This window comes from Echiichthys vipera (assembly GCF_963691815.1).
Source record: "Echiichthys vipera genome assembly, chromosome: 3".
Lineage (NCBI taxonomy): Eukaryota > Metazoa > Chordata > Actinopteri > Perciformes > Trachinidae > Echiichthys > Echiichthys vipera.
This window is the reverse complement of record NC_139828.1, coordinates 10,351,904-10,377,388: the sequence shown is the minus strand read 5'-3', so window position 1 is coordinate 10,377,388 and position 25,485 is coordinate 10,351,904. Positions and strand designations below refer to the sequence as shown.

Below are 25,485 nucleotides of genomic sequence, written 5' to 3'. Positions count from 1 at the left end.
GTTGGTTAACGGATCGGTTTGGAATAGCACTAGAAAGTAGGAGCAGATCTGAAAACAGTTTGTCTCCTTTGAAGAAAAAGGAGCTGTGCGTTGTATGATTCGATTGATTTGGCTCTCTGTTGCGGTCAGATGGCTCATCGTACCAACTACTTCACTGGAAGCACTCTGAAGCCTTAATGTTCCCTCTAAACTATCTGCATCTTGACAAGATAGTTTGTTTTTTGTCCTTCATCAAATGATTTATCTCTGCGACTAAATAATCATATCTTCATCAGTTATCAGTAATTGCTCCATTTGTGTCCAGATATTCAGAGAGTGTAATCAAGGCTGGGGCGTTTTGTGGCCGATCATTTGTGTGCGCCCCGTATCTCTCTCGTTCCATTATTTTCAGTGAACTCGTGATTATTTTAACACCTTGCCGATTGCTGTCTTTTGTCTGTTGCTCCATCAAACAAGAGAGTAAACTGTGTCTTTCTTGTTTTGTTTCAGAGTGCGGCCGCTGCTCCCAGTCCAGTTATGGGCAACATGCCACCTAATGATGGCATGCCAGGAGGACCCATGCCCCCAGGCTTCTTTCAAGTAAGGAAAATAACTTTCTCGCAGACTTCATCCCTCATCCACCCCCTACCTTCCCCCATCACACACACACACACACACACTGCCCCTCCCGTAGCCATCGTTAAGCCTATCCTTCTGTCTCCTCCTCCTTTTTTAGCCTCTTTAGCTGTCCTAATCCCTGTCCAGATGTGTTCCCTTCTCTGTCTCTCTGCCTCTGTCCCATATGTCCATGCTTGGGTTGTTAACTCCTGGTGCTCTGTCTGAAGCTGGAGATACTACTAACTGACTTCTAAAGAGCTTTTCTGATACACTGTATCCGCCCCAATAAGAAATGTTGCTCTAATGTTTTTGGTAGAGGACAGGAGGCTATTTTCCCTAGTTTGTGGTACATATGTTCCTAATTCCTCCTGTCATCACTGTTCTCTGAAGGCTGACGAGGTCACAGACACTCTCCCTCTCCACGCGAACACGCACACGCCTTATCTGACACTTTGGCAAACAAGTAACACTCTTGAATTTTCCAATATCTGCAAAGACATTAATTAAAGTGGCAGAGGTTAAAAGGACTCGAAAATAGTTTTTAATTGCAAGAAAAAGTTTTAATCGAGACTATCGGTATACACACATCACAATCATCTGCAAATATTCTGTCACATCAAACTAGCCCAAGTTATTTTTGCGGCCCCCTTTGCTACATGTCACCCCCCCCCCCCTTCCTGTCAATCTTCAGCTGTACTGAACAATAAAGGCATGAAAAGTCCAAAAGTAATAACTTTTAAAAAAGAAAAGAAAAGGATTTTAGCTCATTTTTAATGGGCAGGACAGGGAGATGGTGTATTGAAGATGAGTTATGCCTCAAATACTGCCTTAAATTTGGGGATCTGTATCCACCAGTCTATGCAGCGATCGCATACCACGTAATTTAGCCCTGAAATGAAGGGAATGACCCACTGTCAGATCAAAAAAACTTTCAGGTCATCAGTCAGGAAAAAATGGTATAGAAACATCTCCTTCTTTTGATTGTGGATACTGTTCACAAGTTTAACCTTTGCAACAGCCATTTGTCCTGAGGAGTCCTACACCACGGCTACGTCCACACTATTACATTTTACTTTTTTAAATACAGTACATAGCTTTTGCTTTTGCTGGTGTTCACACTACGCCAATGACAAGAAATAGAGATCTTTGACGTTCACTTCCTGATTGGATCTTTTAATCTGTCAGTCAGTCTTATCAGTTAGATAGGAGGACATACCTGTTGTGAGTTCATCCTTGTTGTGTGGGCACTACTTTCCCTTTGCCATTTCCCTTTGGCTTCCTCTTCCAATGGATAATGCTCCCTTTACCACAAAAATATGTCGCCATATTTGCTTTGCAGCGACTCCCAATCTGTGTTTTCTGACATTTTGATACTTTTACTCATGTGTCTTTTAGTAACCGTTTCCACCTCATCGTCGGTCCAAGCAAATAAATCTCGTCTTTCTTTTCGCCATTGATGTTCTTCCTCCACAGTATTTTCTATATTTTTAAAGACATGAGAAAATCAGCTTCCTGTTTACACTGGCACACGCATGCCCATTGCTTGCGTTTTGAAACCCAAAAATGTAGTAGTGTGGATGTAGCCCAAGACCCCACACCTGTGACACTTGTCTGTCTCTGAACCTTTAAACAAATAGTTAAACATTTAGGAAAATACACCTGTTGACTTTGTTGCCGGGAGTTACATGGGAAAATTAAGTATAGTATCTATAATGATGCAACAGCCAGCAGCTAGTTAGCTTAGCTTAGCACAAAGACATGGGGGGAAACGGCCACAGTAGTCGGCTCACTCTAAAGGAAACAAAATCTGCCTACCGCCATATCAAAAGCTCCCTTAATAAATCATCACCACACTGTGTTTATGAAAAAAATTCACTTGACCTAAACTAACCAATTGTGATAACATGTTAATTTGTGATATTTAAAGGTGCTGGTAAGCAGAGACTTTTGCCCTCGACAATGTTTACCATATTAAGTTTGCTTGGTTGCAGCTCTAATAACTGTATATACTGTATAAGTATTATTATTATATTATATTATTTGGTCAAAGTCTGCAAACGTGCATTATTCCATAAAGCTCTCCATGTTATTAATTATGAAGCATATTTTACAAATGTGCTCCTTAAGGATGTCTAGTGTGCCTGATGGGTAAATATATACCGTGTTGAACTGTGTAAGCCATTTGCCTACGTTGTCTTATGCTGTTTGATTGGCAGCGTGTCGTGTGCTGTGCTGCCTGTTTGTGTGTGCGTGTGTGTGCGTGCGTGCGTGCATGCACATGGGTCTGCGTGCGTGCGTGTGTGTGTGTGCGTGCGTGCATGCACGTGTGTGTGCGTGCGTGCGTGTGTTCGGAGATCGTGGAGAATGTTAATGATTAGCAGTGAGCAGGCCAGGGAGAAAGCTATCTGATGGTTGCATGAGTGACATTGCTTTCCATAAATAAACCCTGTGTGCATGGCAGACAGACAGACAGACAGACAGTCAGACAGGATGGGGAGAGGAAAGACAGTGAGATGAAAGACGGGATGGATGGTTTCTTTCCAACGCCGCAATATTCACTCTTTGCTTGGCTCAGCTAATCTGAGCAGCAGATGTAAAGAATGTACAGTAAAACAAAAAAAACAACACAAAAGTGTGAACGGAGAGACTGCATTACACACAAAAATAAATAAATAAAAAGTGTACAGGATGTCCTCTGCACCTCTCCAATCTTTACATCAAATTTCCCTAAATCAAGCAAACGTTGTTGCCGGAACAGCAGCATATTTCAATGTGCATATATGTGTGGTTGCGTGTTCATATGGCATCTTTCAGCAACAACTTTCAGCACACACACACACACACTGCTTGTGAAGCTGACATTCACTCCCTGGCGAACTAATGGTTGCGGTCCTCGCTGAAAGTGCAGGCTACGGAGTTTTCTGCAGTTCATTTATTCATTCAGGTGAAGGGGAAGCAGTTTTTTTTTTTATCTTTCCCTCCTTTATTTTGTTGAGACTCATATTCTCATCTCGCTGTTCTCAGTGACACTGGCGGTAAGGTCAGTCATTTGACAGTGTGAAATTTCCGCCTTTTGTAGAAGACTCAACAATGTTTATTGATGTGGAATTGTGAATGGGTTGCATCTACTAAAGCAGAATTTTCTTGGTGCTTTAGTCATTTCTCATCTCCGGGTCTGCTCTCTCCTCCCGCCACCTTCTCTCTCCGCTCTCTCCTTCGTACGCCTGGCATCCTTCTCATGACATTTCCTCACTCTCTCCATTTCCCTTGTCTTTGAAACTGTTATTTTCTGTCTCTCTTAAACACGCACGCACGCGCACACACACACACACACACACACACACACACACACACACACACACACACACACACACACACACACACAAACACACCCCTTCAGTGACACATGCTTACTCACCAACTCCGTTGTGTGTTTGTGTGCGTGAACTATTCGTGTGTGTGTGTGTGTGCTACAGACATTTTCCCCAGTTGCACTAGCGTGGTAATTAACATGGGTGACCCCCAACACTGTTATTGGCTACGGTCCTGGGAGGGAGGGAAGGATGAGGGGCAAAAGAGGGACCGTGGAGGAAAAGGAAGGTGGCGGAGGAGGGCATCTGCTCCCATATTCCCCTGATCTGTAGCTCACAGGACAAACTGGGCACTGGAGTCCTGCAGAGGAAAAAAAAGGTAAATGAAGAGAGACGTTCTTTAGGAAGGAAGACAGAGGAAGAGAAATGGTTGGTGCAAGGATCTGGATACATTATATTGTATATAATCTCTCCTCCAGAGAAAGTCCATCACTGCTGCATCATGGCCCTCTGGGGAGGACAAGCAAAACGGGAGAAGGTGGGGGGGGGGGGGGGGGGGTGCAGAGTTATAGACAGGGATGAAGAAAAGAAAAGAGCGGAGGAGAAGAGAGGACACTGAGACGCCAGGAAAGTCTTCCAAATATGTTTTTTTTTATTAGCCTTCAGAGATGTGTGATCACAAAATGACAGCTGACAACAATAATGGACAGTTGATGATTCTTCTGCTGCTTCATCGATATAAATGAAATATACATACATACAGTACAAGCATACGACACATCTATAGACAATGAGTAATAAAATAATGCGAAAAGGAGAAGAAATATGGAAGAAACCAGCATCAAAAAGAGCATTAGGCTTCAGTCCAGTAACAAAAGATGAGATATAAAAAAAAATTAGATATACATAGTCCACCTGTCACACAATGCCCCAAAATCCTTCTTTGTGGACCTTATTCCCTGATCTTCTTGTGGTATGTCAAGTATTCGAAAAAACTTAATGCGCTCCATTAACTCTGTAAACCGGCTCGGGTGGGGCAGCGTCTTTCTAAAACTGGAATTGCTCCTTTTGCCAAAAAGGCCAAAGTCAAGGGCAGTGTGTTTTGCTGCAGGTAATTGCAGCTCTTAAGGGAGAACCAGAAAAAAGCACAACAAGCGGATTAGGTTTGATTACACATTTAACAACAAGCAACCCAGGTATCAAAGACACATTTTAAGAACCTGTTCAAAGCTGAGACAAGGCATGGTGAATTAGGGAGACATCTGCTCTCAGTAATTTGTTTATCAAAGGTAAGATAGATCTCTGGTCAGTGGTAGTACAAAGATGCTGATGGATAAGGTGAAGTGCTTTAAAACATGAATGCGAGACTGAAAATCATACGGAGATGGTTAAGAAATGATGGCTCAGGTAATTATCTGTAAAGGCCGACTGTGTGCAGATCTGTCGCCCTAGTTTTTGGGGTGTGTCCCGCAAAGTTGGCGCTAATCAGCCCTCGTCAGTCGCTTTCATGGCAATACATTACTGACAGTGATTGTGAAAAATGGTTAAAGAACAGATCAGGAACAAACTTGTTATATCAGGTAACGTTATTTTTTAGCCATTGAGGTGTCGCACAAAGAGTTCATCATTACTACTACTCGCTAGCACACAGTAAATATAATTTGTTCTTTCAACATCGGTCCAGTTTCATTTTTTTGAATGACGAATTCGGACTCCTGCCGCCTGCTGGCCTGAAGAGTAATTTCTTGTCACGCAGGCCAGAACGTGCATGCTAGTTTGCCGTCAGCTGTAGTCTTTGCGCTGTGTTCGAGTGCACCTTTTTGGGCAATATCAGAGACGCGTAGATCCCCGAGTGACTGAGGGGACACACAGACTGAGTCTAATTGGCCAACGCACCGTGTGCAAAAACTTCAAACATTTTCACACCTTTTCCCACCGTATCGGAAATAGCGCTGTGAAGGGAAGATTTTTTTTTTTTTTTAAACAGATGCTGAAGGATGTGTGCGGACAAAACTTCACTTCAGCCTGAGCTTGAACCATTGAGGAGAGGAACCGTCTTTGACTCTTATCGTCTCTGCTTATCCTTCAGAAGACAGTGGCAAAAAGGATAGCCTACCTTACAGTTCTCCTTGAATGACAGACACTCAGAAATGAGAGGCCGTCCTCTGCAAACGTTTCCTCTGTTCATTGTCTGCCTGTAGCTACTGTTGGACTTAGTTCCATTCAGTTGATAATAGTCACTGCAGTTAAACAGTGATTTCAATGTAGCCTTTGTCTCCTACTGTGCCTGCTTCATCCCTATCAGCAGCACATTGGCGATATGGTATGTTTTATCTGTTTCGAGACAGACGTGAGAACTACCTCACACACACGTTTCCTTGTGTTGGTGAAACTTCTGCTGCGCGCTCTGAACGTTGCTCTCAGCTAAGGAGGGGATCACAGATATATATAAATCATTTGGTGCCATCCTAACATGTTTAAATGGCTGTCAGCGTTTCTTGGCCGTCCTCTTGGGAGAAAACACCTCTGATAGCGTGTTCCCATCTCTGAGCTGACGTGTTGCTATGCTATATACAATGAGTTAGCAGGAGACCTACTGCTGCCCCTGCCGCTCTCTCAGGAATGTTAGCAAGGAATGACAATGAGTGTGCAGTCAGTGTGTGTGTGTGTGTGTGTGTGTGTGTGTGTGTGTGTTTGTGTGTGTGTGTGTGTGTGTGTGTGTGTGTGTGTGTGTGTGTGTGTGTGTGTGTGTGTGTGTGTGTGTGTGTGTGTGTGTGTGTGTGTGTGTGTGTGTGTGTGTGTGTGTGTGTGTGTGTGTGTGTTTTTGTGTGTGTGTGTGTGTTTGTTTGTACGTGTGTTTTTGTGTGTGAGAGAGAGAGAGAGGGAGAGAGAGAGAGAGAGAGAGAGAGTGGTGCTGTTCCTCCTGGCTTTGTTTGTTGTGTTCAGTGATGCAGGCTGCTTTGTGTTCTCGCTCTGTGTTTGTGTGTTTGTGTGTGTGTGTGTGTGTGTGTGTGTGTGTGTGTATGTGTTCAGTGTGTGTGTGTGTGTGTGTGTGTGTGTGTGTGTGTGTGTATGTGTATGTGTGTGTGTCCAGTAGTTTGACGGCAGTTACACACTGCCCTCTAGTGTTAGCAGCTGTAAACAAGAAAGAAAACTCAGATGATTCTTCCATCTGTGTGTGTGTGTGTGTGTGTGTGTGTGTGTGTGTGTGTGTGTGCATGTGCGTATGTGTCTGTATGTATGTGTGTGTGTGTGTGTGTGTTTGCGTGTGTGTGTGTGTGTTAGTGGTCCATCAGGGGCAGCGGTGTGGGTCTTCCTTAAGCTGAAATGAGTGGTGGGGAGGCGAGGGGGTTGTGTTGATGGGTTTGTGGTACTGTGCCAAGCTGTTATCTCCTTAGCCGGGTAGAAAATGATTTTATTAATTGCTTCATTTAACGCTCCCCATGTACCCCTCCTTCTTCCCCTCTCCTACACATACAACACAAACAACACCACGCAAACACACACACACTCTAGCCAATCTACTTTTCAAACTCGCCCTACGTCCACCTCTGTGACAGTTGAAATGTTCTTTCTCTCCCTCTCACTCTCTCTGCAGGGACCTGTAGAGAGAACAGCACGGCCATAAAGGCCATATGCTGGCCCATTCAGATGTAATAGCAGGAAGGCCCAGGGAGGCCCAGCCAGAGGAGCTATGCTCCATTATGGCACATTATAGAAAGGAACAAGAGAGGAGCTGCGTGTGTGTGTGTGTGTGTGTGTGTGTGTGTGTGTGTGTGTGTGTGTGTGTGTGTGTGTGTGTGTGTGTGTGTGTGTGTGTGTGTGTGTGTGTGTGTGTGTGTGTGTGTGTGTGTGTGTGTGTGTGTGTGTGTGTGTGTGTGTGTGTGTGTGTGTGTGTGTGTGTGTGTACCTTTTGGGTGAATGGGAGGGTAACTGATGAAGGTAGCAGGTGTGTCATTTATTTTACCAGAGCAAGAGAGAGACAGCATGATATGTTTGTTTGCTTTTAAACTTTAAAATTGAAATCAACCTAAACAAGAGTGTCATTTTGACAGTGGGCTTGTTTTCCAGAGTATAACCTAACTGAACTGGTTCTTCAGTGGTCTTTTGTGCACGTTTTATCTTTAAAATGACAAATAGCCAATACAGATATGTTCAGGTTACATGTAGTGGCGATGGTTCTGGTGAGGAAATGAATGTAAGTCAATGCGGTGTCTCCTCCTAGGTGACTAAAATTAGGTTGTGTGTGTGTGTAGAGGAGAAGCAGACTGCTGCAGCTGGATCAGTGCAGCCAGACCCTGCAGGGGTGTCTTGTTAGACATACACACACACACACACACACTCACCCTGGCACATCCACAATAATAACCTCTGAGGTCAGACAGAGCTAGCGCTGCATTAGCCCCAGTATGAACCTGCTGAGAGACTCAGCGAGCCAGTACAGCTGGTGTTAACCACCCAAAACATACACGCACGGGGTGGCAGAACAACCACAGTGGCATCGGTACAAACGTCATCACTGTGCCAACACATCCAGAGTACACTGTACGTACAACTAAGTAAACATTTCCACCTTGTTGAATAGATTATTGACCGGCTGCGTGTTGTGAAGCTGGTTAATAAGTGGCTTTATAGAAGACTTGACTGCTTCTCAGATGAGTCGTTCTCTTGACAATGAGATGAATCGAATCAATGCAGCAAGACAAATAAACCGCGATGTCTGAAAAGGATAGGGAGCACCTGTCTTGAGAGCCCTGCTGCTGCTGCTGCTGACCTCAAGACTTGTGCCTTTTTAGAAAGACTTGTGAATCCATGAATAAGTGCTTCTGCTTATGAGCAGTATTGTTTTCACGTGTATGAACAAGCTCATCTCTCCTGCCAAAATCTGAGCTCTTATACGGTGTGCCCGGCAGCGCAGCGGCACTGTATCTGCGCCTGTGGGAACGCACTTGTTTCAAGCTGTCAGTCAGGCATGTTTATTTTCCCACTGTAGCAGCGCCCACAGGTTCCTGGTGCTCAGCTCTGTCGGCACTCCACCATGCCAGCCATGCCAGCAGAGCACTCACACAAGGAGGGCGGTGCAGTGGGCAGGGTGGGAAAGTGAGTGAACAGCAGAGGGGGGTGGAGAGGGAGACAGGGGGAGGAGGAGGAGGATTTGAAGGGAGTGTGTGTGTGTGTGTGTGTGTGTGTGTGTGTGTGTGTGTGTGTGTGTGTAAGAGTTTGTGTGAGGTAAGAGAGAGGCAGGTATCCGTGCAGCTGCCTCCTTGTGGAAAAATGTTGCAGACAGGTGAAGAGGTGCACAAGTCTAGGGTGTGTGGACGTGTGCGTGTGTGTGTGTGTGTGTGTGTTAAAACAATTAGTTGATTGATCAAAGTTGGTCAATTACGGACTTACTGTACAGTCATTGTCAAATGTCCAATACAGAACAAATGCCATCAATTTTAAAGATGTCACATAGAAAGTATACAGGTAGTCCTTTAAGTAATTTATTGGCGTTTTATAAGTGAACAATTGCTCTGAAAATAATCACTGGATTAATTTAGTCCAGTTTGTTTATTCATAAAACACATATTAAAAAGCAAATGCTAAATCAATAGAGGAAGAATTATAGACTTGAAGTGTGCAAATACATCTGTTTCTGCTTATTTGAGTAAACGTGTCTTCAAGTGTGTGTGTGTGTGTGTGTGTGTGTGTGTGTGTGTGTGTGTGTGTGTGTGTGTGTGTGTGTGTGTGTGTGTGTGTGTGTGTGCGCGTGTGTTTGTGTGTGTGTGTGTGTGTGCGTGTGCGTGGGTCTCAGGTAATATTACACACGGGTAATCCCATAATCCTTTATCTTTTCACTGTGATGTTAGACACACACCTGTTGATGTTACACCCCTCAGCAGCCCCCTCTTATACACATGTTCTCACACACACACACACACACACACACACACACACACACACACACACACACACACACACACACACACACACACACACACACAGCACCTGAGAGAAGTAGATCCTGCACTCGCCTGTGGAGGAGGAGGAGGAGGGGGGGGCGAGATCTCATATTCACACTCATCACCGCTCAGTTGCACCACTCACTCACACAGACACACACACCTGTAATGTTACCTGATAGCAGAGTGCTTGATGGAGGCTGTGGCAGACCCGTAGATAATCATCGGTCTGGCAGTGGGTGGTCCTCTCTCCTCCGTATTGATGTGCAGGTAGTAACAGTTCTCTGTTGGAGCAGCTGCTGCTGGAGTCAGATGAGGTTACTGTAGGAAGAGGTCAAAGTTCACTCACATTTACTCTAATGTAATTAGTTGTGGATTGAAGAGACAGAATCATCTCAGTTATTTTCAGCTCTGGGACACATTTCTCTGTAGTTTGTCATAATGATGTTTAGTTCAAATAGTTGTCACTTCTCTGAAGAGTGTAGGCAAGCAGTACAGTTAAGCTTGCATTGGCCCTTGACTGTGCATTGGACAGCAGCTCCTCTGTCAAACTGGATCGAGCATCATCGCGGCAAAACTTGGAAAAATAAGATTTATACCCGAATTCTGCTTTGGCACAACAACATGATTGTGATTGAATGTTGATTAAAGTCCACCTCGTGAATTGATCTGACCTCATTCTGGCGCTTAATAATTCCTGTACATCAACCAACCCCCTTCAAATGTCAGTGACAAATCCTGTTACATGCGTTCCTTGTTGACGTCACAGAACAGTTGTGCTGTTATTATGCATGCTTAAATCGGACATGCTGTAAGTACTCTCTGATTGTAATGGCAATAAAAGCTGCATTAAGTAATTTTGACCACTTAGGGGGCGGAGACAAGATGCAACAGAAGGGCTTTTCACACAGAGATTCAGCGACAGCGCCGCAATGAAGGAACACTGGCTTTTTGGTCGACCACACAGAACTAAGCAACCTGCACTGTTAATCAACTGCTTGAAGCTGACCCGACGCACAAAGTGCCGACTTCGTACGTTAAAGTAGCAAAACTGTCAGTAGAGAAAAGGACTGCAGTGCCATGTCCACGTGTGAGAATGTTTTTAGAGAGGTAGAGAGAGAGAAAAGAGAGACGTTGGACTTAATTTGCACACAATGTTTCTGTTAGTTTTTAATAACCGAGGCTATTCCGAACACCGCTTGGTCACTTTTATGACCTCCCTGTGGGTCGACTCGTGCATCATGTTGTACCGTCCCGCCGGCTTTCGTCCACACAGACGTCAGATCGGCGTTGCCGGCTCAGAGGCGCAACAGATCTGTCCCCCCATCCTGTCTCCGTGCCTTTCACACAGACGGTGTGGCGTAATAAAGGTGCAACAGCCTCACAACAAGAGTTTTGCCATTGTATATTTAGTTATGGATACACACTGAGCTGATATAGAGCAGCATTACCGTCCCCTTGGAGTTGAGCTTCTATCCATTTGATGTATTTAAGTCAAATATTTACTGGTGTTTGAGCTCTAGATTGGTTCAACAACTACTGAGGAAAATACTATATCTACGTCTGTACAGTATGTCTCTCTGCCACGTCATGCCTGGCCGGTATCATAACATAACTGTGTTTGCCTTGTTTTCTGTTTCATGGTTTCATATGTTTTGCTTTATGAACACAGTCAGAATTCAAATGCACGGACCAGAAAACAAAAACAAAGCTGCCGTTTTTGTGTTGATTCATTGGGATCTGCAGCGCTACTTTCACCCATTTTAACAACCATTGCAACCACTTCACATAACATTAGTCATTCGATTCAGTAATAATGCCAGAAACATTTCCACATGCGTGTTTAAAATGTTGAAAACATGAGATGTACGTCATTATTCATTTATTCTTTTTATGCTTGAGTCTATCGCGATTAGCTATGGAAAAAAAAATACAAAATATAAGAACGAAATGAAAAACAATCTCCTATCTCTACAACGTGTGCTCCTTTAACAGAAGACATCATTGCTATGAAAACTGGTGATGGGGAAATTGCTATTGACTTTGTGTATATATGTTTCAAATTCAAATTATTTTCACTCCCATTGTGTTGGGTTTTTAAGATATTCATCTGCATGGTTCAATAAAACTAGTTAGTTTGGAAAGTGAGAAAATAAATATATCAATTTTGGTGAACTGACCCTATTCTAGCCTGTCTATTAATAACTCCAGTTATAACTTCCCTCTGAAGAGGCGATTGCAAGATTTCTCAATATTTTTTTTCTTCCAGGCAGTGCATTACTGTAGCGCTTTATTGACATCTTCTTGAATTTTCCTTCACCAGGGTCCTCCAGGATCTCAGCCTTCCCCTCACACGCAGCCTCCCCCACACAACCCCAGTAATCCCATGATGGGACCTCACGGACAGGTAAGAGAAATAACATTTACACTCCTCCCTCAGCTGCTGCGTCGTAGTTCCCTATGTAAGCCTTTTCCCAATCACTCACACAACAATGGTGTACAAGCGGCAGCCAGGTCCCTTGTTGTGCTAGCAGACAGGACATGCAGTATCCACGTTGGTGGGTTGGATGAATAATTTAGCTTCTGTTGGCCCAGCTGTAAGGAGCGGAGGTGCATCTGGAGGGCCTTCTCTCTCTCCCTCAGCCCAGCGCTCACCATCCCATAGTCCATCAATAGACCATTAATACTGCAGCACAGCCTGACACGGCGCAGCTCCTCATGCACAAACCCACCACAACATGGTGAGGAGAGGAGAGGAGGGGAGAGGAGAAGAAACGAGAGATGGGAGGAGAGAAGCGGAAACGGGAGAGGAGAGAGAAGAGGAGTAAGGAGACGAATGAGGAGAGGAGAGGAAACAGGAGAGGGGGGGAGAGGAGGGGAGAGGAGAGGAAATGGGAGAGGAGAGAGAAGAGGAGTAAGGAGCCGAATGAGGAGAGGAGGGGAGAGGAGAGGAGGGGAGAGAAAACAGGAGAGGGGAGGAGAGAAGAGGAAACGGGAGAGGGGAGGAGAGGAAACGGGAGAGGAGAGAGAAGAGGAGTAAGGAGACGAATGAGGAGAGGAGAATAAAGGAAAGAGTAGAGAGGAGAGGAGACAGTAGTAAGTCACTTAACTGGGATTATATTTAACTTGCCCTCCACAAAACACACACACACACACACACACACACACACACACACACACACTTCATAATTGGCATTGAAAGCGAGTCTCCTATTGTATTTGTGTTGTCTGTGCTTATCTCTGTGCAAAAACGATGATATAAACATTATTCTGCTGTTCATGCTCCGTGACCAGAAACACACACCTCTTACCCAATCGGCATCCAAATCAGCATGTTCCCCTTGATACTAAAATAGTTTAATTCTTATCATCTGACACTGAAATATGGCTCCCTGGATGGGGATATTTGTAGTTGCATCAGCGTCCCCTCATAGGTAATTCTGAAAACCATCTGTCTGGGGTGCTTTACATTATTCACTACACTGGTATGTGGGTCCTGGCCAGCCCGCTCTTGTCCCCGCTCTGCTGAAAACATCTGTGTGAATAGTGTCTTTACTTTCTGTTATGAATTACACCACACAGGCTGCCATTCTTGTGCGTGGTGATACACACACAGGCGAGAAAATGTCCAGCACGCATGCAGCTGCACAAAACAGGCAAACATTAAGATGTAGGACACTTCTCCCTCTTCTTCTTCTTCTTCTTCTTCTTCTTCTTCCTGTTCTTCTTCTGCAAGACTTCATCCAGCCATGTCGCGTTCCTGCGTGTTCTCCTTCTCTCCCATAATCTTCTCCCTCTCTCTTATCTGTCCTCCTTTACCTCTATCCTAATGGATTTTACCACCTGAGGTCTTACTTTACAAAACTTAATGCCAAGCCCCTCCTTCTTGGTAAAAGTAACAAAACTACTATAGTACATCATTCTTCAACACAATAGCTCCCCCTGCTGCCGTGAAAAGGATAACAGGTTCGATACAGAGATTCAGGTTTACGGAGCCCTTTCTGCCTCCCTTTGCTACCTACAAGTACCAGCGTTATTTAGGTGTGTGTCATCAGAGGTACACCTCGTGACTGATCTGGAAACTCTACTACTGCTTCTGGAGAGCAGATTTGCCCAGATACATTAATGGGGACTTTTTATCAAGAATGACTGCTAAGATATTATTATCATAATATCAGGGTTATTAGTAGTCCGTAGAGATCTGCGTTTAATTGGCTCAACAGCATCTTAAAAGAAGAAAGACGTCAAAAATGAGTCCATGTTTTGTCCATTTTAAAACACCAAACAAACAGTAGGCTGGGATTTATGGATGTGCGGTTGTTAAGGTAGAGACTGAAGTTCACTGAGCTGATAATTAAGTGTATGGTTTTGGTATTTTATAATTCACGCATCGTTTCATCTCTATTCATGTCCATAGAAGTCTTTTTAATTACTTCTGCTGCATTCATTTCACAAATCCTCCTCTAAATAGATATTGTCAACATCACTCGTTTCTGACCCTAATTTTATTTATTTTTTTCCCACTTGAGATTAGCAAACATTGTGGAATAGAGTAGCTTGATAAATTCATTATAATCACTATCTTTAGTTAAAAACCTAACATTATTGTGCTGTCTTTATAAATTAGATGCTATATTTCATGCTGATTTAATGAGTTGGAGTTGCACTTGAGTGTAATGAGGTCACGGGCAAACTTATTTGTGATATTTTAAGGCCCATCCATCAAGAATTATCCTCATCCTGAAATAAAGTAATTATCATCCTTCTCATGTCCTTCCTGCAGCCATTCATGTCTCCACGGTACCCAGGTGGCCCAAGGCCCTCCCTTCGTATGCCAAATCAGCCTCCTGGGAGCATCCCCGGGTCACAGCCTCTCCTACCAAACAGCCTGGACCCCACCAGACCTCAAGGTACTGACAAACATGTGGTGTTATTCCAGGGATGATGCACTTTGCAGAGTAATCTCATATTGGCTTCTAAACAAGAACCCTTTCTCCTCATTTCTGCAATTACTATTGATCCAAACAGTGTTGCCATTCTAACAAGCTGCTGTGTTTCAACACAGGACATCCAAACATGGGAGGTCCAATGAGAATGAATCCACCTCGAGGCATGGGAGGCATGGGCCCACAGGTAGGTACCAGGGATATTACTCAAACACTCATAGAGATTAAAACACAAAGGACCGTGTTCATAAAGTCATGACAGTGGATGGTATCCTTCAGCACTACCAGTCCAATGCACTCCCACTCCGCAGCTTCCACGCAACCACATTTGGTGCTTGGACTCTCAGTTTACTAACAAACCCAATGTTTCGTTGCTCTTGGTGAAGGGCTACCATAAAACGGCCATGATGTCAAACCAGCAGCCTTTAAACTAAATGCAGATAATAATTCTACTTTGCTAAAGAGAATTTTTAGTTGTGCCAGCCTCGTGACTTTGCCTTTAAAAGTCAGAAGCGCTCTGATGATGAGCTTGGCTCTAACCAGAGCTCACCCACTGCCAGCACCAGTTCTACATGTTAAATCCTACTTGTCGACTCCCACAGAGGGAGACAAACAGAGGCGGAGGACTCAGACTGCCCCGAGCGAGCAGCCACCAACACATTTTGACCAAAAACTCTGCCAATTTTGGCGCTGTTGGTTTTCCTTTTATCACTTTAATTTTGGTGGATGTGATTCAGTGTAAGACATAAGATGCTTAAACAACAGTGTCCTTTTGAATTACTGTTACCAGACCAGCTGCTGCATTCTACACCCAACTACCTCCCGCACCAACATCACCTCACACAAAGACACACGCACACAAATACACATTCTCCCCCTGCCCCTCGGCCCCTTTCTGTGCCACCCTGGCTCGGTGACTTTGGCAGTGAGTGTACCAGCAGCTGGTGTGGCATCTGCTCGACAAGTGTAATCGTCTGCTGAACAAAACTCTTCCTCTGAGTGGAGCTGCTCTCTGGCCTGCCCCCCTACTCTCTCTCTCTCTCTCTCTCTCTCTCTCTCTCTCTCTCTCTCTCTCTCTCTCTCTCTCTGACACACACACACACACACATACGTACATACACAAGTACACACATGTAGTGCCAGCCAAACCCTCCTGCTGGGCAGCCATGAAAACATACACGCAAACACACAGAGGGGAGCATAGACACGTACAGTAGAGACACAGAACGTACAGCCGTACACAAACACACTCACACACAGCTGTCCACTTTCACACACAGCCCACACATCACATAATTAAACACTAGTTAAGTGGAGACATGATGGTCGCTGACCTTCAATAAGATTCAAACCTGTAGACAGAGCAGGTGTGAGACGCCATGCTAACTGTGTGCTCCTCTCTTTGTGCAGAACTACGGCGGAGGGATGAGGCCTCCTCCAAACTCCATGGGGCCAGGGATGCCGGGCATGAACATGTTAGTAGATTGAAAAAATGTTTATGAATTCTGCTGCCAGAGAAAACTTTGATTTAAAGGGAAATTAATTACTTTTGCTAGCAGTTATGAGAAGAGTTTCTCTCGTCACACGCAGAAATGTGAGGACAAAATCCCTCCTGTGTCAAACGTCACCCACGGTCTTGCTGCACCATTTGCTTTAGTTCTCTCCTCTAAATACTGCTCATGTTTCTGCTCATATGGACTCATTTGTCCCAAGATCTCAGCATAACGTAGGTGAGGAAATAAATTTCCTATAACCAACAGGTTGTGGAAATCACACCTTTCCAGTAATAAAATCCAGTAAGCTGAATTGACTTACTCTTATCACGTCTTTTAAATTATAATACATCACAATTATGTCTTAGATTTACAGATTGTATTAATAAAAGGAATAACTGTATTGTGCACGTGTGCCTTATACATAAGTGCACCAACACTGAAAAGTGCATATGTGCATAAGTGCTTATGCTAATACTCTATCTACGCACTTACAAATTCATCAAATGTATCATGAGGTAGTGACGAGCATCTCCTGTGCAACTTTGCCACGTGCCAGAAACCTTCTGTTAAACGTCTTTCTTTCTGTTTGCTTCTCCAGGGGTCCCGGTGGAAGAGGTCCATGGCCAAACCCCAACACCAACTCAGTGAGTCACTCTCTTACATCTTCATCGCCTACATGACTGAGAGTGTTTACAATAACTGTGTCTCATGTTTTGTTTCACCTCGGGTCTATTCTCTCCACAGATAGCTTATTCATCTTCATCTCCAGGCAACTATGTGGTAAGTGTCCCGTCATGGACTCGTGTTCGACCACGGGCCATAAATTACCTGTCATGCGGTGATATGTAACAGGCACGCTGCCATCTAGATGCACTCAGCGCTCATTTTTCTTTTGCTTCTTCTCCCCTCAGGGCCCTCCAGGGGGAGGCGGCCCACCAGGAACTCCCATCATGCCTAGCCCCGGAGGTGAGTTGTACATACCCTTCTGATTTCTACTTTTATCCAGTGTTCACTGAACAAGGGCTCTATGTAAGAAACATGAAACCTGTTCTTTGTCAGAAACACATCTCTCTTTGGGAGAGAGAGAGAGAGAGAGAGAGGCACTGATTCACTCGAAATACTTAAAGGTCCCATATTGTGCTCATTTTCAGGTTCATACTTGTATTTTAGGTTTCTACTAGAACATGTTTACATGCTTTAATGTTCATAAAACACATTATTCTCATTCTGTCTGTCTGAATATATATATACCTGTATTCACCCTCAATTTTAGCGCCTGTCTCTTTAAAAAAAAGGAAAAGCCCTGTCTTCTCTGATTGGCCAGCTTTTCTGGGTCTTTTCGTGTCTGCAGTCTCGGTGTGACTGCAGCCGGGGAATGACTGTAGCTGCACTTTCTACCATTATATAGTGTAGTTTTTGCATCACAATGGTACAGAAGTCCTGACGGCTCGTTTAAAGACACATTTTCTGAATACAGGCTGTGTGCCTTTCTCTGTGGATTGGCCATTTTGATACTTTCACAGTATTTAAATAGCACCTCAACCTGCTTTATAATAATAAACACAAGAAAATCTCACTTCTTACAATATGGGACCTTTAAGGAATTGAGCTTGTAGAAATATTTCTGTGGGTGTTAAACATTGGTAAAAAGGGAAAATATTGCACTGAGCGTAATTCTAAATATAAAAGATGGTGGTTGGGTTCAGCATTTGTTGTCAGCACATCTAGTTTAAGCACGTTTTAAGCTGTGTTCTCTCATTATCGAGACAGTTGCATAAAAGGGAAGTAGATTCATGTCAATCCTCAATCAAACAAGTGATCCATCTCAGCTTTGACCTATCAATCTGGTGTCTCTGCGGAGGATTAGCTGAAAACAAAACACAGTGGGCTGATATCCTGTGGATGTTCTGTTTCTGTTGGCCTGTGGAGAGCTTCTTTTTGTGTCCACTATTTATTATTTATATACGTACCTCTATTGTGATGCGTTGCCGGGGCAACCTTTTGCACAAAATGCTCCTGCTCACACGTACACCGGGAGGGGAAACATATTTCCACTGCAGTCGCCAAGAATGTGAACACACACAGACTAACACACACTAACACACAAACCTCCCACAAAAAGGCACACCTCCCACTCAGTATTGCCCCCCTCCTCCCGTCACGACAACAGAACAGATTCAGGGACACTAACATGCAAGATCTCTCCACCACTTTGCACATACTGTATCCATCTCCTCCATATCGGTCCATCTTTAAGTCTGTTATTCTTACGTTTTCCTGCTTTTCTCATTCTTCCACTGCACAACTTTCTGCCTGCCGTGTCAGATCAAGGTCACCTCGTCCTTCTGAATCTGTTCAGGACACACAGACACAAGTGGCAACACAGCATGTACTGGCCGTTGCTAAGATGCTACATTGTCCATTGTAATAACTTATATAATAAGGTCTAATCTCCTGAATGTACGAATAAGAGATAATGGGTTTCCTTTATTGCACACTGCAGGGAGCAGTGTGGAGATTGATTGACAGACAGACAGATTCACTGACATTATGTACTAGTCTGGCACTTAAAGCAACATAACTGATGGTCTTTGTCCTGTACAGCAGAAATAAGAACATGTCTGGGCTGCAGCTCAGTGTATTGTACAAATGGCAGAATTAAACTGAATCAATGTCAAATACAGTAAAAGTCAGTGCCACTCCAGTCGTTTCTGTGCAGCTCAGCTTATTTCCCCACTCATTACCTCACTCCATACTCCAAACCCAACCTGGTTTTTGTTTTTTTGACATTTTTTAGAACAATTTCATATGAAAACAGAAAGAGGTAACAATACTCCGGCTTATCTGAAAGTATTTCTGAGTCTCGGAGGAACAAACTGTGTCACGGTGTTCTGATTTGAAATATCCAACTGCTCTTAATTCATAGATTCGACAAACTCAAGTGAAAACATCTACACAATGATGAACCCTATCGGCCCTGGTGGAAATAGACCTAATGTAAGTAATCTCATTTAACGGTTAATACGTTTAACGCAAGATGTATTTGGCTAATGTAATTCCCCGCCATGCTACTCAAGCACGGAAAGGGCAAGAAAAATGACCTTTGCAAATGTGTCTTTAGTTCCCAATGGGACCGGGTCCTGACGGGCCCATGGGTGGAATGGGTGCTATGGAGCAGCATCATATGAACGGATCACTAGGTGAGTAGCCAAAGATACTTTACATGTATGCAGCTCCTGAGTATGTTCAGTGAAACCTGTTACTTTCTATAACAAAGGCCTTTAGAAGTGTGACTCTGCCCTCTTATGGTTGACAGAGGAAGTGTCCCTCCTCCTGGTATTGATCACAGTTGAAACAGATTAGTGGGGCAGCGAGTAGGCCAATTGATCCTGTAGATGGTGTGAGACGTGATCAGTAAAGCCAGTGAGTTCTTGCTCATCTGTATCTGAAACAAATAGCTTAATTAAAGGCCATTACCTGTGAGAGGTTGTTCCTACGTGTACTGGATATCCCGAAATCGTGTTGAATTAGTAGCATGAACGCTGCGGATCAGCTAACAGTCACCTCGTAATGATTCAGGTTTCTCCTTTTTCCGTTTCTGATCACAGGCTCTGGTGACATGGATGGGTTGCCAAAGGTAAGACTGAATGATTGATCTGTCCATCTGTCTGTCTGTCTGTCTGTCTGTCTGGCTGTCCTTCTGCCTTGTTGCCTGTCTAAGTATTCTCATTGTTTCTTTTTCATCTCTGTTGTAGAATTCTCCCAACAACATGGCAGGCATGAACAATCCCCCCGGCACTCCGCGGGACGACGGCGAGATGGCAGGCAACTTTTTAAACCCATTCCAAAGTGAAAGTGTGAGTACCACCATAGCTCTTAAACTGGGAACAAACTAGACTATATAAAATCCTATTCAGCTGCGATAAGGCGAAGAATCACGTGTTTAAATGCCTTCAAATTACAGTTTTCATTTGGTTTATTTAAAAAAGAATCAATCTGGTCTGAGACTCCATTTAAAGGTCCTATATAATGTTCAGGATCGAACTTGTATTTTTAGTTTCTACTAGAACATTTTTACGTGCTTTAATGTCTGCTCTGATAAGTCAGGGTTTCCAGGTCTTCCGCGTCTGCGCTCTTGGCGTCTCTGCACCATCACTGCAGCCGGGGACGGACTGTAGCAGCACTGTAGCAGCACTTTCTACCTACAGTATATATCTATAGATCTATATATTTATAGATCTATAGATACATAGAGATCTATATCTATATAGATATATAGATATATAGATATATAGTACAGTTGTGACATCACACAAAATGATAATGGAAATCTCTATTTTTACAATATGGGACCTTTAAATGACGTGTGCTTATTGTCCAAGGTGACCTGGGTCCGGTTTCACAAAAATAGACCGTGACTTTTAGTTTAGATAGCTAGACATTTAGTTCTTGACTGACTTTAAACAAAAAAAAACATGGCTGAAAATGAAGCAATGAGCTGAACAAAAGTAGCAAAAACATCTCGGTGCGGTGCAGACATGTGGCAGAGCTGAGGTGCTGTGGCGTCTTAAGGCGACAGAGCTCAGTCAGCGCTTCGCTATCTCATCGGGCAGGATCGGAGTCGTCTCCTTGGACAGATGAAAATGACTGACGTGTCCTCACTCGCTGTAAATCTGCAACGGGTTAGTGAGGCCTGTAAAAACTCTTTCCCTTCTCATTACTCGCCCCACAACTCTGTTAATAAACCACGAATAATGAGCCATATTTTCCTCATTCGGAGACACAGGTCAGCAAGACTGCTGATTGTTACCATGGAAACCGGAGTCAGTCAGACTGTCTAATTTGCATTAGTTTTTCTGCTTTAATGTAAAAAACAAACAAGCGAGGAACGAGGGTGAATTATAGATTTACTGGTTTATTAGGTTCATACTTAATTATTGTTTTGGGTTTCATACTATCTGACCTTACATATATATATATATATATATATATATATATATATATATATATATATATATATATATATATATACCTGTATTCACCCTCTGTCTGAAATGCTCCCTTTCTGAATTCAAGCTGTGGATGTGGATTTGATACTTTCACAGGATTTATATTGCACCTCAACCTGCTTTATAATAAAAAAAGATATCTCACTTTTTACAATATGGGACCTTTGGGACTTCCCAAAGGCTACAGACCAGTCTCAAATATCTTTGTGAACCCGTCCCTGCTCTGTTTTGTCCTTGGAACCAGTCCTCGTGGCTGAATCCAGCTGATAATCGGTCCTTTATGTTGTGTTGTGTGCTCAGTTTTCCCAGCTTTACCCAACACACAAAAACACAGCATGCACAAACGCAAGCATGGAAAAGAACCACATCATATGCTTTCTCTGATGCATGGAGAGATGGTCATATGGTGATTAATGTGAGAATGACAACTCTACGTTTTGCTACATGTATCTTCACTTTGTTCTGAAATTCCCTAACATTTTCTCCTTGGGCTGGACTCTGCTTTGCTTGCTGCTGGTTTACTGACAGGGTTACTTACTACTTACTCAAAGGGTTAATGGTTATGTGTAATGTTTGCTGCAAGCGGCTGGTGTACCGGACATGGCATTTTAGTTTAGTTAGTTGTATTGCTTTAATCTTGAACTGGGTAGTTTAATAAGTTTAATATAGTTTTGGCTTATCTTTTCTCCCCTCTCTCTCTTTTTTCTCTCTTTACAGTATTCACCCAACATGACGATGAGTGTGTGATTTTTTTTATTTTATTTTATCTTTTATTTTATTTTATTTCTTTTTCATCTCCCCTTATCCAAATCTCCCTCTCCCATCCACCCCGGTGCGTCTTGCATTACCCTCCTCCCTCCCTCCCTCCCTTCCTTCCTTCCTTCCTCCTCCTCCTCGTGGACGGTGTGCTGTGCCACACAGCCCCTGGGGATGCACCTGGAAAGCAGGACTCCCCTCAAGGCCCCCCATCCCAACGCCTGTAAAATGGGTTTAAGAACATGAAAAGGCCTCCAAGCAACAGGAATGGTCTCTTCTCCGCTTCTTCTTTGCCTGCCGGGCCTCGTCACGGGTCCTAGGACAGTAAGAGCCCGAAACTGCTCCGAGCCTGTCTATCCCAAACCCAAAAACCTGCCCTCACGGGTGGCATTCAAGCCCAAAACAGATGCCTCGCTGCATCTACCACCACTTCATTATATCACGCTGATCATAACTTATGAGGGCACACAGGTGCTGACTGACAGGGGCCGAAAAAACCCTCATTCAAAAACTCCTGTGTCAGGAACGAATAAACAAAACGACAAAAAAAAAAGAACTGATAATGTTATTTTGGGGCAAGAATGGTTTTCATTACATGTTTGTATTTTTTGTTGTTGATGGTAATATTATTGTTATAATTTTCATAATTGATATTATTCTATTAATGTAGTTATGATTTCCTGTAAAAGGGCACATTGTATCTCAGCAGCAGCATCAACAATGACAGAATAAGCACACACTCGAGAAATGCACAATGATTTTCTGTTTACATGATTTTAGGTTATTTGATGTTTGTCTCGTTTTATTGTCCGTCCGTCTCACTTCACATACCTCTCCTCGAAACTTCTCTCTGAACCCGTAGCTTGAGTCTTTTCCATCTGAATGTTCGTAGCACCGTTTGCATAAACGTTCAAAGTAAGAGTGATTCTGGATAATTGACTGTCTTCACCTAATGAAGTAGTTTGTGTGGAGGTCTTCGTATCTCAGCTAAAACTATCCGCGCAGTTAAAACAGAAGCTTTCTCAGAGCACTGCTGTTTTCTGGTACAAAGTGTCTGCTGTTGCACCTGGATGATCATCTATCTTGTCTTAATAAGCACCTCCTTTCACCGTTTTCTATGTTTTTTACTGCGTGGGGGATGGCTCTGGGGTGCCACTTATCATTCAGTAATAGACAGATTGAGAGAGCATCTCTTCTACGGATTTGGTCTTGTCTGTAAATACGACATATTTACCTTGTATTGTGGTTGTTTTATTATTTGTTATTTACAATTTGTCTGTGAATCCTAAACACGGTTCCTTCCCCTCCATCACTTTGTTTGATTTCAACCTCACTGTGGACTCCAAGTGGCACTGTTTTCCTCCCAGGATTCATTCTGGTCTCTCACCAATGTCTCCCCCTTTTGGACTGTGAGATGTTGCGGGACCTCTGACAGACTCCTGAAGCCTGCTTTCATGCTTGGAGTTTGGAGGTGAACTCGCAGATCCTGTACGATCCACTCTCTTAACCCAGACAACACAGACTAAATAACTGTCTGTTTGGAGCTCCCGTCGAGCAGCTCCCTCAGCGACTCCCACGTGTACGAGATAACGGATCTGGAGTATCGGGACTGAGGCTGTGGCAGCGCGGATGATGGGAGCAGAGTGATGCACCTTGGGGTTGAACAGACCACGCAGCCACGTTGGTCTAAAGAAGAGGAACAATAATAGGACATTTTTGTAATGGATATATTTCCATTTTTGTGGATTGTTTTAAGCAGATTGTTTTTATTTTTAAATGTACTCAACTGAGAAAATGACAGCCCATAGAATCTGCACACAAAGAAAAGCATAGTAACATATTACGCTATTTAATTTCTTTCTGTATGTTGCGTTCTCTTGACCTGATCAACTCTCTGTCACTGTTTCAAAGGGATACAGTATCTCTCATGGCATCACGCTGCAGCACTTACGTCACAGCTGTGTTCAAACCAACAATAACTAGACAACCATTGTAGCCTCTGTGTGTGATGGTGACATACTTATCAATTTTCTGATATCAATGTGAACAGATTGTACCCAGAGTTCAACAGGGACATCTCCAGGATTTGGCTATCGGTGGCCTGGGAAACACTCTCCAGTGTTCCTTCAACGTAGTGACACACACCTCCAATCCCACCCCCCCCCCCCCCGAAAACGTCTCCCCCTCCCTTCTCTTTTAATTTCCTTTTTTGTAAATACTGTATAATGCATTTTGATATCATTGACATGTTTTGATATGTCAGTCACTACCAGTGAATACAGCTGAAAGTAAATTATAAATAAAACTGTCCATGTTTTTCATAGAGAAAGGATGCGCTGACTATTTGGCTCATGTGGCTAAATTCCCATTCAAATGTATAGAATACAGTTACACAATAAATGCAGGCTGTATGCTAAAGACTTGTATGGTGGGGAGGGTAGGACAGAGAGAGGACAGGACAGAGAGAAGCAAAGCCGCTGCGGCGTCCTCACTCTGCCCTTGTCTCCTTAGGTTTCAGTTCAAGGTTACTATTGGCTTTGAAATAACCTTTTTTTCCCAAAGGGCGTCTCCTCACAGAAAAAAACATGTGACCTCTTATTGCAGTTTTTAATATGAAGGATTTTTATCAATTTAAGAAAAACTTTTAAAAAGGTAAAAATACTTAAAGAGAAACCTCATTTTAAATTAAGAAATAGATCAAAAAGCAACCGTGTCCTTTTGCTATTCGCTCCTGTTATGGCGTTGTATAGATTGAAGCTCTCTCACTGATCCTCTCTCAGTCCTCTGTGTATATCGATCGTTGGCCATCTCTGTACTTCTATTGTGATGTATAATACTGTACCATTAGGAAGAGTTGCTGGTCGGGCGGGGTGGTTATGTCGAGTCGGGGAAGGGTGGGGATTCAAGGGAAGGGGATATAAATGATTCTCCTGTACCATTCATGGTCCTTTCTGATGACACGGCAGTATTCGATATGAAGCAGTCTGTCTCTTGGGTTTGCTTTGTATTTTCATGGTAGGATAGTTCAGAATCTTGTCTTAGGGACTTAGGTGTCTTGTGTAGGTAATAAAGATGTTCTTTGTATGTTTCTTTATATTGTAAAGTTTCTTTAGACTGAAAGAAAAACAGATAATTTGCTTATCAAAAAAGAAACAATGCATCAATAATAAATGTCATTTGATTTTTCCTTGTTGCTTGAATCTCTTCCTCTGAGCTCTCCTTTAGCTTTCATCCGTTATCGAATACAACAGAAGTAGTTTGTGTGGGAAAGCATCGTTTAAACCAAATCTTTGAAAAACACCCCTTTTAAAATTTGAAAACTGAAATAATCTGGTATTTTATTATTGTCTATTAGCTATAATTACTTTACAAATCAGTTCTGCTCTCTGATTTAATAAACCTGGATGATATTTAAGGCGCCTAAG

At 43.3% G+C, this 25,485-nt stretch overlaps 1 protein-coding gene across 2 annotated transcripts in view; it reads left to right on the top strand.

The window, feature by feature from the left end:
• The window catches only part of ssbp4 (single stranded DNA binding protein 4), a 92,001-nt gene extending 67,080 nt beyond the window's left edge, over positions 1–24,921 (top strand). The window contains exons 5-17 of one of the 2 annotated variants that reach the window (XM_083940450.1): positions 490–579; positions 12,177–12,260; positions 14,637–14,763; positions 14,919–14,986; positions 16,210–16,274; positions 16,894–16,939; positions 17,040–17,075; positions 17,207–17,261; positions 19,222–19,292; positions 19,417–19,495; positions 19,904–19,932; positions 20,051–20,152; positions 22,226–24,921. In XM_083940450.1, the coding sequence (XP_083796576.1) occupies positions 490–579; positions 12,177–12,260; positions 14,637–14,763; positions 14,919–14,986; positions 16,210–16,274; positions 16,894–16,939; positions 17,040–17,075; positions 17,207–17,261; positions 19,222–19,292; positions 19,417–19,495; positions 19,904–19,932; positions 20,051–20,152; positions 22,226–22,306 (933 nt within the window). In that variant the 3' untranslated portion in view covers positions 22,307–24,921. Of the gene's footprint in view, positions 1–489; positions 580–12,176; positions 12,261–14,636; positions 14,764–14,918; positions 14,987–16,209; positions 16,275–16,893; positions 16,940–17,039; positions 17,076–17,206; positions 17,262–19,221; positions 19,293–19,416; positions 19,496–19,903; positions 19,933–20,050; positions 20,153–22,021 lie in introns of both variants that reach the window. The other variant, XM_083940451.1, reaches the window with a different exon arrangement.
• The last annotated feature ends 564 nt before the right edge of the window (positions 24,922–25,485 follow it).